The 16,415-nt window shown below is 40.2% G+C and overlaps 1 protein-coding gene across 1 annotated transcript in view; it reads left to right on the forward strand.

The window, feature by feature from the left end:
- Nucleotides 1–16,415, forward strand: part of LOC306874616 (uncharacterized protein) — a gene marked incomplete at both ends in the record, with an annotated part of 66,983 nt that overhangs the window by 9,151 nt on the left and 41,417 nt on the right. The window contains 3 exons of the mRNA XM_079424764.1: nt 181–354; nt 2,447–2,620; nt 4,013–4,174. Coding sequence (XP_079280890.1) covers nt 181–354; nt 2,447–2,620; nt 4,013–4,174 — 510 coding nt within the window. The remainder of the gene's footprint in view (nt 1–180; nt 355–2,446; nt 2,621–4,012; nt 4,175–16,415) is intronic.

The following is a 16,415-nucleotide window of genomic DNA, read 5'->3' on the forward strand; positions in this document are numbered from 1 at the left end:
TTCTACATTTATAATTCACAAACTTCTTGTGTTGTAACTAGTATCCTCAAATCACAGTTATTCTTCTGTCTTGGTTTATGGTTCCAGGTTTCTGCTGGTGTATTAGTGACAGTATGGTGTTTATTCATGATGTATTTAACTCACACATTAACTTAACGTTGTCTTTTCTCTTGTCTTCAGGCTGGGTAGATGCAGTATTACAGAGAAACAGTGTCTCATCCTTACCTCAGCTCTGAAATCAAATCCATCACACCTGAGAGAACTGGACCTCAGTGAGAATCAACTAGGAGACTCTGGAATTGAATACCTTGGTGTTTTGTTGAGCAGTAAACAATGCAAGCTGGAGAAACTACAGTTAGTATCATCATTACGCTGTACAGCAATAACAGTGTGATTTAAATTTACTCTTTACAACAAGTTAAAAATGTATAGCACTGAATATTCTGACGTTTCCCTTTATAAAGAAAGATTTTAAAGTACTTTGAGCTAATGGACTGATGGTTCGGTATTTCTGCCGGCAGAAAAATTTACGTGCTGAAATCTGACAAAACTTTGCTGCAAAATGAGATTTAAAAAAAAAAAAGTGCACCACAATAGATTATTCTGACGGAGTTAAATGGTTTCTTAAACACTGATGGTGCTTTTCACAAAATCTAAAAGGGATCATGAAATGCATGTTTCTGGAGGTTTGCTTGTGAAGTTAGCAACTTTTTTTTTTTCTCAAAAAGTTTAGAAAGAAAATGATCAATTTTACAAACCTATCTTCATTTTAACTTTGTCAAAAACACTCGGATTCAGTGGGTGTTACTAATTTCAGAAACCCAAGTAGACACCAACTACTGTGATTTATAGTAGTAACAGTAATGAACTACATCAGCATGCAGTAAATTTAACTTGACTACGCTTTCTTCACTTAATATTCAGGATGCACCGGTACCACTTTTTTCAGAACAAGTCAGATACCGATACTTTCATATTTGGCACTCGCCGATACCGATACCTGTATTGTAATTGCATTTGTAATTAAAAAAAAAAATTTGAGTACATAAACAAAATAATAATAATAGTAATTATAAAAATAATAAATAAAATAATATGAATCATGTTAGCTGGCTTCATTCAACAGCAATTCCTTCAGTTATTTTCACACTTAATTATACATGTAAAAATGTATTGCACAAGCTTTTGTTACTTTCACTGTTCATTTTATTGCTCTATGGTATTTCATCTTTAATTTAATAGTGCATTTGAGCTGCTCTATTGCAGCGGCTCAGTACTGTAATCACAAGACGTTTTCCTTAAATAATGCAGGGAACCACTGGTTATACATAATACGAGTATGCGCGTACTATTTTGGTGACGAAATTTGTCACACGCACTGTACGCGGATGCTCACGTAAGAGTAAAAACCAAAGTATACTTTGGCCTTTTAAAGCAAGCAAAAACATGCACAAGGTATGCACACATTGGTGCAGAATGAGAGAGACTCGTATAGCCTATCAAATTTCACACCTTCTGCTTGTTTCACTTTCAAATCGTATATACTTTGACAGTTAAAATAAATGTGGTTTAATGCCCCTATAATTTGTGTTTGCTTTATATTTATGATTTAGCTTTAATCCAAATGTATGCGCCAAAGGAGCGAACAGCAATCAAGATCATGCAACAGAAGTGTGCGCTCTCTCACTATCTCTCTCCTTACTGAAAAATAACTTTAGTAACTTGTGCATTGGTTTACTCACTTGCTTTTGACCTATCCAACCGAACTACAAACTTTCCAGTGATGTCTGTGAGAAAGGGATATTTACTCGACAAGCTCGCACATCTATGCCACCGCATGCTCTGCTTATCATCCACTATACCGGCATGAATATTAAATGTTTAACATTTGCTATATTAATTACATAACCTAGATGTACTTCATGGACATCCTTAATCTCTAATAACTCCATTCTACTCTCTGTTGTTCTGTTGTCAGTGATGCTTTATCTGGACACAGCTCTGTTCACACGCTGTGTGGTATCGGCGTTTGGTATCGGAGCATTTTTACGAGTACGAATACAGGAGCACAGTATCCCTACTTAATATACTTATATTCCATTTAAAAATGAAAGTAGAGTAAACTACACTAAAATGACTTTATATTAAGATTGTGATTTTCTCACATTAAGAATGTGAAAATAATCAATTGAAATGTTTCAATCAGTTCTACATTTATAATTCACAAAATGATATCTACATTTATAACATATTTTGAGTGATGATTGTCTAAACTTGAATCTAGTATCCTCAAATCCTGGTTAGGAATCGGTTTATAGTTCTATAATATATTTTTCATGCTTCTGCTGGTGTATTAGTGTCCTATATGACATTTAGTCATGATGAATGTAACTCACACAAACTTAACATGGATCTGATTCATTGTCTTTTCTCTTTCTTTCTTCAGTCTGTGTGGATGCAGTATTACAGTGAAACAGTGTCTCATCCTGACTCCAGCTCTGTGTTTAAACCTTTCACACCTGAGAGAACTGGACCTCAGTCAGAATAAAATAGAAAACAAAGGAGTGAAGATCCTGTGTGACGTACTGAATAATGCACACTGTAAACTGGAGAGATTGAGGTGAGGAACATGCTTAAAAATGCTTAAAATCAATTCAAAATTGCAATTTATCTATAACACTTTTACTCAATATCTCACAAAGTGTTCAAAGAGTTCACATTATATTTGTGGATTTGTGGACCTGTTTTCTTTTTTTTTTTTTGTGAACTGATGAAAGCAGGGTCTGTTATAAACACCTGTCAGGTACCAAACAGAGATTAATTTTGGCCAGTGAATTTCACAGTGTCACAGATGACTATGGCAGGTGATAATTTCATACTGATTAGCTTTAAAAGTGCAGTTTGGCACAAAGAACCTCAGTAACAGTAACATCACAAACAGTCATGAATAAATGCGTAACTTGAACTTGAACGACTTGAACTCAATACAAAATTCATCATGTGGGGGAAATAAATTGTACATTTTAAAAGTAAATGCATCAGTCTTGTGCACTTCCAGGGAAAATTAAGAAGCTGGATCTGTTAAGAGCTTTGTCTTATTTTTTGGCCATATAAATAACAACTGCACCAAATCGCAGATTTTTGCTCTGTTTGGAATAAAATGTAGCTGTTTTTCCTCCTCAAGTATGAGCCCCATATTCTCACTATTTCTTACGGTATATGAGCCATAAAATGCTGATTTATCAAATACGACAAAACATGAAACATTTTTCTTTAATATATTGTCTAAAGGTTAAAAAAAAGATTTTTTTTTAGACTATTATTTCATAATTTCATTATTTGATAATAACAAATGTATTTTTTTTTTTAATAAAACAAAAAGTAGTTTGAACAATGCTTTTGAAAATAAAATAAAATAATACACAAAATGGGGAAAAATTCCCATTTCATTTTTATTAAAAAAAATTTCAGATATCTTTTTTGTCATGTTTTGGTCCAGCTTAAATGGCTGATTGAAAACATGTAAATAATTTTTGACTTCCTTCTCTGTGCAAGGTGCATGTCAGGGACAGAAAGTAGTGCCAGTCTGCTTTGTTTATGGAGGTTTCTGGTGAAACCGCTGTTCCATGAGCACATCTACTGTCAGAGAGTGAACTGCACTGTCATTCAGTCTTTCTCCTTCACTCACAGTTGTTGACTGACTGGGAGTGACACATGCAACAGTGCAAGTTTATGTTAATGAGAACTTTAAAATAGTTTTGGTTCATTATCAAACTATGGTGGGGCAAATTAGATTAAGGTTGGCCACCATAGTTTAAATTAATGGGAAACACTGGGAATTTCTCTGCCACTAAAAAGCCATTAGGTGAAATTCCTCATCACATGGTTTCCCATTGAAATGACTGTGATTTTGCCTACAAAATTATGCTAAGAAATAGCAAACGTGACTGTGCATTCTGAGTTAAAGGGAAAATAATTTGCTTGCTCTGTCTGCTTGTCTTTCTCTTTCTAGTCTAAATGACTGTGGCATTACAGATGTTACTTGTTTGGCTCAGTCTTTGGCTGAAACAAAAGTACTACTGTTTTTAAAAGAGCTTGATCTGAGTAACAATAAAATAGGAGACTCAAAGAAGCAGCTCAGTGATGTGCTACGAGACTCAAACTGTAACCTGAGGTGCGTAAACATCCATTTGACGCTGTCACGCAAACATAATCAAACATCATGCACTTTTTAAATGTATTATATATATAAAAAAAAAAATAATAATAATATATATTTACTTTGTAATAATTAAAATATAGTAACTAATTTTCAACTTGTTCCACTCAACACTGTTGTTCTCTTCTGGTTCCCCCTTACAGCCTGGAGAAAAAACATTCGCTCTGGAAGTATTTTAGTGGATGGTTACCATGGTCTAAAGCTAAAGAGGAACCTGTGATATCAATGGAACAAGGAAAGTCACCATCAGATGAGGAATCCTCAGAAGGTTCTCGCTGTAGTACTGATATAAATCCAGCTCAAGTGGAACCTGTGAAATCAACGGAACAAAGAAAGTCACCATCAGATGAGGAATCCTCAGAAGGTTCTCGCTGTAGTTCTGATTTAAATCCAGCTCAAAAGCAACCTGTGAAATTAACGGAACAAGGAAAGTCACCATCAGATGAGGAATCCTCAGAAGGTTCTCGCTGTAGTACCGATATAAATCCAGGTCAAGAGGAACCTGTGAAATCAACGGAACAGGAAAAGTCATCATCAGATGAGGAAACCTCAGACGTTTCTCGCTGTAGTACCGATATAAATTCAGCTCAAGAGCAACCTGTGAAATCAACGGAACAAGGAATGTCACCATCAGATGAGGAATCCTCAGAAGGTTCTCGCTGTAGTACCGATATAAATCCAGCTCGAGAGGAACCTGTAAAATCAACGGAACAAGGAAAGTCACCATCAGATGAAGAATCCTCAGAAGGTTCTCGCTGTATTACAGCTATAGATCCAGCTCAAGAGCAACCTGTGAAATCAACGGAACAAGGAAAGTCACCATCAGATGAGGAATCCTCAGAAGGTTCTCGTTGTATTACAGCTATAGATCCAGCTCAACAGCAACCTGTGAAATCACCGGAACAGGAAAAGTCATCATCAGATGAAGAAACCTCAGAAGTTTCTCGCTGTAGTACCGATATACATTCAGCTCAAGAGGAACCTGTGAAATCAACGGAACAAGGAAAGTCACCATTAGATGAGGACTCCTCAGAAGGTTCTCGCTGTAGTTCTGATTTAAATCCAGCTCAAAAGCAACCTGTGAAATTAACGGAACAAGGAAAGTCACCATCAGATGAGGAATCCTCAGAAGGTTCTCGCTGTAGTACCGATATAAATCCAGCTCAAGAGGAACCTGTGAAATCAACGGAACAAGGAAAGTCACCATCAGATGAAGAATCCTCAGAAGGTTCTCGCTGTATTACAGCTATAGATCCAGCTCAAGAGCAACCTGTGAAATCAACGGAACAAGGAAAGTCACCATCAGATGAGGAATCCTCAGAAGGTTCTCGTTGTATTACAGCTATAGATCCAGCTCAACAGCAACCTGTGAAATCAATGGAACAAGGAAAGTTACCATCAGACGAAGAATCCTCAGAAGGTTCTCGCTGTAGTACTGATATAGATCCAGCTCAAGAGGAACCTGTGAAATCAACGGAACAAGGAAAGTCACCATCAGACGAGGAATCCTCAGAAGGTTTTCGCTGTAGTACCGATATAAATCCAGCTCAAGAGGAACCTGTGAAATCAAAGGAACAGGAAAAGTCATCATCAGATGAAGAATTCTCAGAAGGTTCTCGCTGTAGTACTGATATAAATCCAGCTCAAGAGGAACGTGTGAAATCAACAGAACAAGGAAAGTCACCATCAGATGAGGAATCCTCAGAAGGTTCTCGCTGTAGTACTGATTTAAATCCAGCTCAAGAGCAACTTGTGAAATCAACGGAACAAAGAAAGTCACCATCAGATGAGGAATCCTCAGTAGGTTCTCGCTGTAGTACCGATACAAATCCAACTCAAGAGGAACCTGTGAAATCAACGGAACAGGAAAAGTCATCATCAGATGAGGAAACCTCAGAAGTTTCTCGCTGTAGTACCGATATAAATTCAGCTCAAGAGGAACCTGTGAAATTAACGGAACAAGGAAAGCCACCATCAGATGAGGAATCCTCAGAAGGTTCTCGCTGTAGTACCGATATAAATCCAGCTCAAGAGGAACCTGTGAAATCAACGGAACAGGAAAAGTCATCATCAGATGAGGAAACCTCAGAAGTTTCTCGCTGTAGTACTGATATAAATTCAGCTCAAGAGGAACCTATGAAATCAACGGAACAAGAAAAGTCACCATCAGATGAGGAATCCTCAGAAGGTTCTCACTGTAGTACAGCTATAGATCCAGCTCAAGTGGAACCTGTGAAATCAACGGAACAAAGAAAGTCACCATCAGATGAGGAATCCTCAGAAGGTTCTCGCTGTAGTACCGATATAAATCCAGGTCAAGAGGAACCTGTGATATCAACGGAACAGGAAAAGTCATCATCAGATGAGGAATCCTCAGAAGGTTCTTGCTGTAGTACTGATATAAATCCAGCTCAAGAGGAACCTGTGAAATCAACGGAACAAAGAAAGTCACCATCAGATGAAGAATTCTCAGAAGGTTCTCGCTGTAGTACCGATATAAATTCAGCTCAAGAGGAACCTGTGAAATTAACGGAACAAGGAAAGTCACCATTAGATGAGGACTCCTCAGAAGGTTCTCGCTGTAGTACTGATTTAAATCCAGCTCAAAAGGAACCTGTGAAATTAACGGAACAAGGAAAGTCACCATCAGATGAAGAATCCTCAGAAGGTTCTCGCTGTATTACAGCTATAGATCCAGCTCAAGAGCAACCTGTGAAATCAACGGAACAAGGAAAGTCACCATCAGATGAGGAATCCTCAGAAGGTTCTCGTTGTATTACAGCTATAGATCCAGCTCAACAGCAACCTGTGAAATCAATGGAACAAGGAAAGTTACCATCAGACGAAGAATCCTCAGAAGGTTCTCGCTGTAGTACTGATATAGATCCAGCTCAAGAGGAACCTGTGAAATCAACGGAACAAGGAAAGTCACCATCAGACGAGGAATCCTCAGAAGGTTTTCGCTGTAGTACCGATATAAATCCAGCTCAAGAGGAACCTGTGAAATCAAAGGAACAGGAAAAGTCATCATCAGATGAAGAATTCTCAGAAGGTTCTCGCTGTAGTACTGATATAAATCCAGCTCAAGAGGAACGTGTGAAATCAACAGAACAAGGAAAGTCACCATCAGATGAGGAATCCTCAGAAGGTTCTCGCTGTAGTACTGATTTAAATCCAGCTCAAGAGCAACTTGTGAAATCAACGGAACAAAGAAAGTCACCATCAGATGAGGAATCCTCAGTAGGTTCTCGCTGTAGTACCGATATAAATCCAGCTCAAGAGGAACCTGTGAAATCAACGGAACAGGAAAAGTCATCATCAGATGAAGAATTCTCAGAAGGTTCTCGCTGTAGTACTGATATAAATCCAGCTCAAGAGGAACGTGTGAAATCAACAGAACAAGGAAAGTCACCATCAGATGAGGAATCCTCAGAAAGTTCTCACTGTAGTACAGCTATAGATCCAGCGCAAAAGCAACCTGTGAAATCAACGGAACAAAGAATGTCACCATCAGATGAGGAATCCTCAGAAGGTTCTCGCTGTAGTTCCGATATAAATCCAGCTCAAGAGAAACCTGTGAAATTAATGGAACAGGAAAAGTCATCATCAGATGAGGAAACCTCAGAAGTTTCTCGCTGTAGTACCGATATAAATCCAGCTCAAGACCAACCTGTGAAATCAACGGAACAAGGAAAGTCACCATCAGATGAGGAATCCTCAGAAGGTTCTCGCTGTAGTACTGATTTAAATCCAGCTCAAGAGCAACTTGTGAAATCAACGGAACAAAGAAAGTCACCATCAGATGAGGAATCCTCAGTATGTTCTCGCTGTAGTACCGATATAAATCCAGCTCAAGAGGAACCTGTGAAATCAACGGAACAAGAAAATTCACCATCAGATGAGGAATCCTCAGAAGGTTCTCGCTGTAGTACAGCTATAGATCCAGCTCAAGAGCAACCTGTGAAATCAACGGAACAAGGAAAGTCTCCATCAGATGAGGAATCCTCAGAAGGTTCTTGCTGTAGTACAGCTATAGATCCAGCGCAAGAGCAACCTGTGAAATCAACGGAACAAAGAATGTCACCATCAGATGAGGAATCCTCAGAAGGTTCTCGCTGTAGTACCGATATAAATCCAGCTCAAGAGGAACCTGTGAAATCAAAGGAACAGGAAAAGTCATCATCAGATGAAGAATTCTCAGAAGGTTCTTGCTGTAGTACAGCTATAGATCCAGCGCAAGAGCAACCTGTGAAATCAACGGAACAAAGAATGTCACCATCAGATGAGGAATCCTCAGAAGGTTCTCGCTGTAGTACCGATATAAATCCAGCTCAAGAGGAACCTATGAAATCAACGGAACAAGGAAAGTTACCATCAGATGAAGAATCCTCAGAAGGTTCTCGCTGTAGTACTGATTTAAATCCAGCTCAAGAGGAACATGTGAAATCAACAGAACAAGGAAAGTCACCATCAGATGAGGAATCCTCAGAAGGTTCTCGCTGTAGTACTGATTTAAATCCAGCTCAAGAGCAACCTGTGAAATCAACGGAACAAAGAAAGTCACCATCAGATGAGGAATCCTCAGAAGGTTCTCGCTGTAGTACCGATATAAATCCAGCTCAAGAGGAACCTGTGAAATCAACGGAACAAGAAAATTCACCATCAGATGAGGAATCCTCAGAAGGTTCTCGCTGTAGTACAGCTATAGATCCAGCTCAAGAGCAACCTGTGAAATCAACGGAACAAGGAAAGTCTCCATCAGACGAGGAATTCTCAGAAGGTTCTCGCTGTACCACTGATTTAAATCCAGCTCAAGAGCAACCTGTGAAATCAACGGAACAAAGAATGTCACCATCAGATGAGGAATCCTCAGAAGTTTGTCGCTGTAGTACAGATATAAATCCAGCTCAAGAGGAACCTGTGAAATCAAAGGAACAGGAAAAGTCATCATCAGATGAAGAATTCTCAGAAGGTTTTTGCTGTAGTACTGATATAAATCCAGCTCAAGAGGAACCTGTGAAATCAACGGATCAAGGGAAGTCACCATCAGATGAAGAATCCTCAGAAGGTTCTCGCTGTATTAAAGCTATAGATCCAGCTCAAGAGCAACCTGTGAAATCAACGGAACAAGGAAAGTCACCATCAGACGAGGAATCCTCAGAAGGTTCTCGCTGTAGTACAGCTTTAAATCCAGCTCAAGAGCAACCTGTGAAATCAATGGAACAAGGAAAGTCACCATCAGATGAGGAATCCTCAGTAGGTTCTCGCTGTAGTACCGATACAAATCCAACTCAAGAGGAACCTGTGAAATCAACGGAACAGGAAAAGTCATCATCAGATGAGGAAACCTCAGAAGTTTCTCGCTGTAGTACCGATATAAATTCAGCTCAAGAGGAACCTGTGAAATTAACGGAACAAGGAAAGCCACCATCAGATGAGGAATCCTCAGAAGGTTCTCGCTGTAGTACCGATATAAATCCAGCTCAAGAGGAACCTGTGAAATCAACGGAACAGGAAAAGTCATCATCAGATGAGGAAACCTCAGAAGTTTCTCGCTGTAGTACCGATATAAATTCAGCTCAAGAGGAACCTGTGAAATCAACGGAACAAGAAAAGTCACCATCAGATGAGGAATCCTCAGAAGGTTCTCACTGTAGTACAGCTATAGATCCAGCTCAAGTGGAACCTGTGAAATCAACGGAACAAAGAAAGTCACCATCAGATGAGGAATCCGCAGAAGGTTCTCGCTGTAGTACCGATATAAATCCAGGTCAAGAGGAACCTGTGATATCAACGGAACAGGAAAAGTCATCATCAGATGAGGAATCCTCAGAAGGTTCTTGCTGTAGTACTGATATAAATCCAGCTCAAGAGGAACCTGTGAAATCAACGGAACAAAGAAAGTCACCATCAGATGAAGAATTCTCAGAAGGTTCTCGCTGTAGTACCGATATAAATTCAGCTCAAGAGGAACCTGTGAAATCAACGGAACAAGGAAAGTCACCATTAGATGAGGACTCCTCAGAAGGTTCTCGCTGTAGTACTGATTTAAATCCAGCTCAAAAGGAACCTGTGAAATTAACGGAACAAGGAAAGTCACCATCAGATGAAGAATCCTCAGAAGGTTCTCGCTGTATTACAGCTATAGATCCAGCTCAAGAGCAACCTGTGAAATCAACGGAACAAGGAAAGTCACCATCAGATGAGGAATCCTCAGAAGGTTCTCGTTGTATTACAGCTATAGATCCAGCTCAACAGCAACCTGTGAAATCAATGGAACAAGGAAAGTTACCATCAGACGAAGAATCCTCAGAAGGTTCTCGCTGTAGTACTGATATAGATCCAGCTCAAGAGGAACCTGTGAAATCAAAGGAACAAGGAAAGTCACCATCAGACGAGGAATCCTCAGAAGGTTTTCGCTGTAGTACCGATATAAATCCAGCTCAAGAGGAACCTGTGAAATCAAAGGAACAGGAAAAGTCATCATCAGATGAAGAATTCTCAGAAGGTTCTCGCTGTAGTACTGATATAAATCCAGCTCAAGAGGAACGTGTGAAATCAACAGAACAAGGAAAGTCACCATCAGATGAGGAATCCTCAGAAGGTTCTCGCTGTAGTACTGATTTAAATCCAGCTCAAGAGCAACTTGTGAAATCAACGGAACAAAGAAAGTCACCATCAGATGAGGAATCCTCAGTAGGTTCTCGCTGTAGTACCGATATAAATCCAGCTCAAGAGGAACCTGTGAAATCAACGGAACAGGAAAAGTCATCATCAGATGAAGAATTCTCAGAAGGTTCTCGCTGTAGTACTGATATAAATCCAGCTCAAGAGGAACGTGTGAAATCAACAGAACAAGGAAAGTCACCATCAGATGAGGAATCCTCAGAAAGTTCTCACTGTAGTACAGCTATAGATCCAGCGCAAAAGCAACCTGTGAAATCAACGGAACAAAGAATGTCACCATCAGATGAGGAATCCTCAGAAGGTTCTCGCTGTAGTTCAGATATAAATCCAGCTCAAGAGAAACCTGTGAAATTAATGGAACAGGAAAAGTCATCATCAGATGAGGAAACCTCAGAAGTTTCTCGCTGTAGTACCGATATAAATCCAGCTCAAGACCAACCTGTGAAATCAACGGAACAAGGAAAGTCACCATCAGATGAGGAATCCTCAGAAGGTTCTCGCTGTAGTACTGATTTAAATCGAGCTCAAGAGCAACTTGTGAAATCAACGGAACAAAGAAAGTCACCATCAGATGAGGAATCCTCAGTATGTTCTCGCTGTAGTACCGATATAAATCCAGCTCAAGAGGAACCTGTGAAATCAACGGAACAAGAAAATTCACCATCAGATGAAGAATCCTCAGAAGGTTCTCGCTGTAGTACTGATTTAAATCCAGCTCAAGAGGAACATGTGAAATCAACAGAACAAGGAAAGTCACCATCAGATGAGGAATCCTCAGAAGGTTCTCGCTGTAGTACTGATTTAAATCCAGCTCAAGAGCAACCTGTGAAATCAACGGAACAAAGAAAGTCACCATCAGATGAGGAATCCTCAGAAGGTTCTCGCTGTAGTACTGATTTAAATCCAGCTCAAGAGCAACTTGTGAAATCAACGGAACAAAGAAAGTCACCATCATATGAGGAATCCTCAGTATGTTCTCGCTGTAGTACCGATATAAATCCAGCTCAAGAGGAACCTGTGAAATCAACGGAACAAGAAAATTCACCATCAGATGAGGAATCCTCAGAAGGTTCTCGCTGTAGTACAGCTATAGATCCAGCTCAAGAGCAACCTGTGAAATCAACGGAACAAGGAAAGTCTCCATCAGACGAGGAATTCTCAGAAGGTTCTCGCTGTACCACTGATTTAAATCCAGCTCAAGAGCAACCTGTGAAATCAACGGAACAAAGAATGTCACCATCAGATGAGGAATCCTCAGAAGTTTGTCGCTGTAGTACAGATATAAATCCAGCTCAAGAGGAACCTGTGAAATCAAAGGAACAGGAAAAGTCATCATCAGATGAAGAATTCTCAGAAGGTTTTCGCTGTAGTACTGATATAAATCCAGCTCAAGAGGAACCTGTGAAATCAACGGATCAAGGAAAGTCACCATCAGATGAGGAATCCTCAGAAGGTTCTCGTTGTATTACAGCTATAGATCCAGCTCAACAGCAACCTGTGAAATCAATGGAACAAGGAAAGTTACCATCAGACGAAGAATCCTCAGAAGGTTCTCGCTGTAGTACTGATATAGATCCAGCTCAAGAGGAACCTGTGAAATCAACGGAACAAGGAAAGTCACCATCAGACGAGGAATCCTCAGAAGGTTTTCGCTGTAGTACCGATATAAATCCAGCTCAAGAGGAACCTGTGAAATCAAAGGAACAGGAAAAGTCATCATCAGATGAAGAATTCTCAGAAGGTTCTCGCTGTAGTACTGATATAAATCCAGCTCAAGAGGAACGTGTGAAATCAACAGAACAAGGAAAGTCACCATCAGATGAGGAATCCTCAGAAGGTTCTCGCTGTAGTACTGATTTAAATCCAGCTCAAGAGCAACTTGTGAAATCAACGGAACAAAGAAAGTCACCATCAGATGAGGAATCCTCAGTAGGTTCTCGCTGTAGTACCGATATAAATCCAGCTCAAGAGGAACCTGTGAAATCAACGGAACAGGAAAAGTCATCATCAGATGAAGAATTCTCAGAAGGTTCTCGCTGTAGTACTGATATAAATCCAGCTCAAGAGGAACGTGTGAAATCAACAGAACAAGGAAAGTCACCATCAGATGAGGAATCCTCAGAAAGTTCTCACTGTAGTACAGCTATAGATCCAGCGCAAAAGCAACCTGTGAAATCAACGGAACAAAGAATGTCACCATCAGATGAGGAATCCTCAGAAGGTTCTCGCTGTAGTTCAGATATAAATCCAGCTCAAGAGAAACCTGTGAAATTAATGGAACAGGAAAAGTCATCATCAGATGAGGAAACCTCAGAAGTTTCTCGCTGTAGTACCGATATAAATCCAGCTCAAGACCAACCTGTGAAATCAACGGAACAAGGAAAGTCACCATCAGATGAGGAATCCTCAGAAGGTTCTCGCTGTAGTACTGATTTAAATCGAGCTCAAGAGCAACTTGTGAAATCAACGGAACAAAGAAAGTCACCATCAGATGAGGAATCCTCAGTATGTTCTCGCTGTAGTACCGATATAAATCCAGCTCAAGAGGAACCTGTGAAATCAACGGAACAAGAAAATTCACCATCAGATGAAGAATCCTCAGAAGGTTCTCGCTGTAGTACTGATTTAAATCCAGCTCAAGAGGAACATGTGAAATCAACAGAACAAGGAAAGTCACCATCAGATGAGGAATCCTCAGAAGGTTCTCGCTGTAGTACTGATTTAAATCCAGCTCAAGAGCAACCTGTGAAATCAACGGAACAAAGAAAGTCACCATCAGATGAGGAATCCTCAGAAGGTTCTCGCTGTAGTACTGATTTAAATCCAGCTCAAGAGCAACTTGTGAAATCAACGGAACAAAGAAAGTCACCATCATATGAGGAATCCTCAGTATGTTCTCGCTGTAGTACCGATATAAATCCAGCTCAAGAGGAACCTGTGAAATCAACGGAACAAGAAAATTCACCATCAGATGAGGAATCCTCAGAAGGTTCTCGCTGTAGTACAGCTATAGATCCAGCTCAAGAGCAACCTGTGAAATCAACGGAACAAGGAAAGTCTCCATCAGACGAGGAATTCTCAGAAGGTTCTCGCTGTACCACTGATTTAAATCCAGCTCAAGAGCAACCTGTGAAATCAACGGAACAAAGAATGTCACCATCAGATGAGGAATCCTCAGAAGTTTGTCGCTGTAGTACAGATATAAATCCAGCTCAAGAGGAACCTGTGAAATCAAAGGAACAGGAAAAGTCATCATCAGATGAAGAATTCTCAGAAGGTTTTCGCTGTAGTACTGATATAAATCCAGCTCAAGAGGAACCTGTGAAATCAACGGATCAAGGAAAGTCACCATCAGATGAGGAATCCTCAGAAGGTTCTCGTTGTATTACAGCTATAGATCCAGCTCAACAGCAACCTGTGAAATCAATGGAACAAGGAAAGTTACCATCAGACGAAGAATCCTCAGAAGGTTCTCGCTGTAGTACTGATATAGATCCAGCTCAAGAGGAACCTGTGAAATCAACGGAACAAGGAAAGTCACCATCAGACGAGGAATCCTCAGAAGGTTTTCGCTGTAGTACCGATATAAATCCAGCTCAAGAGGAACCTGTGAAATCAAAGGAACAGGAAAAGTCATCATCAGATGAAGAATTCTCAGAAGGTTCTCGCTGTAGTACTGATATAAATCCAGCTCAAGAGGAACGTGTGAAATCAACAGAACAAGGAAAGTCACCATCAGATGAGGAATCCTCAGAAGGTTCTCGCTGTAGTACTGATTTAAATCCAGCTCAAGAGCAACTTGTGAAATCAACGGAACAAAGAAAGTCACCATCAGATGAGGAATCCTCAGTAGGTTCTCGCTGTAGTACCGATACAAATCCAACTCAAGAGGAACCTGTGAAATCAACGGAACAGGAAAAGTCATCATCAGATGAGGAAACCTCAGAAGTTTCTCGCTGTAGTACCGATATAAATTCAGCTCAAGAGGAACCTGTGAAATTAACGGAACAAGGAAAGCCACCATCAGATGAGGAATCCTCAGAAGGTTCTCGCTGTAGTACCGATATAAATCCAGCTCAAGAGGAACCTGTGAAATCAACGGAACAGGAAAAGTCATCATCAGATGAGGAAACCTCAGAAGTTTCTCGCTGTAGTACCGATATAAATTCAGCTCAAGAGGAACCTATGAAATCAACGGAACAAGAAAAGTCACCATCAGATGAGGAATCCTCAGAAGGTTCTCACTGTAGTACAGCTATAGATCCAGCTCAAGTGGAACCTGTGAAATCAACGGAACAAAGAAAGTCACCATCAGATGAGGAATCCTCAGAAGGTTCTCGCTGTAGTACCGATATAAATCCAGCTCAAGAGGAACGTGTGAAATCAACAGAACAAGGAAAGTCACCATCAGATGAGGAATCCTCAGAAAGTTCTCACTGTAGTACAGCTATAGATCCAGCGCAAAAGCAACCTGTGAAATCAACGGAACAAAGAATGTCACCATCAGATGAGGAATCCTCAGAAGGTTCTCGCTGTAGTTCAGATATAAATCCAGCTCAAGAGAAACCTGTGAAATTAATGGAACAGGAAAAGTCATCATCAGATGAGGAAACCTCAGAAGTTTCTCGCTGTAGTACCGATATAAATCCAGCTCAAGACCAACCTGTGAAATCAACGGAACAAGGAAAGTCACCATCAGATGAGGAATCCTCAGAAGGTTCTCGCTGTAGTACTGATTTAAATCCAGCTCAAGAGCAACTTGTGAAATCAACGGAACAAAGAAAGTCACCATCAGATGAGGAATCCTCAGTATGTTCTCGCTGTAGTACCGATATAAATCCAGCTCAAGAGGAACCTGTGAAATCAACGGAACAAGAAAATTCACCATCAGATGAAGAATCCTCAGAAGGTTCTCGCTGTAGTACTGATTTAAATCCAGCTCAAGAGGAACATGTGAAATCAACAGAACAAGGAAAGTCACCATCAGATGAGGAATCCTCAGAAGGTTCTCGCTGTAGTACTGATTTAAATCCAGCTCAAGAGCAACCTGTGAAATCAACGGAACAAAGAAAGTCACCATCAGATGAGGAATCCTCAGAAGGTTCTCGCTGTAGTACTGATTTAAATCCAGCTCAAGAGCAACTTGTGAAATCAACGGAACAAAGAAAGTCACCATCATATGAGGAATCCTCAGTATGTTCTCGCTGTAGTACCGATATAAATCCAGCTCAAGAGGAACCTGTGAAATCAAAGGAACAGGAAAAGTCATCATCAGATGAAGAATTCTCAGAAGGTTTTCGCTGTAGTACTGATATAAATCCAGCTCAAGAGGAACCTGTGAAATCAACGGATCAAGGAAAGTCACCATCAGATGAGGAATCCTCAGAAGGTTCTCGTTGTATTACAGCTATAGATCCAGCTCAACAGCAACCTGTGAAATCAACGGAACAAGGAAAGTCACCATCAGACGAGGAATCCTCAGAAGGTTTTCGCTGTAGTACCGATATAA

This window comes from Barbus barbus (genome assembly GCF_936440315.1).
Source record: "Barbus barbus genome assembly, chromosome: 9".
NCBI lineage: Eukaryota > Metazoa > Chordata > Actinopteri > Cypriniformes > Cyprinidae > Barbus > Barbus barbus.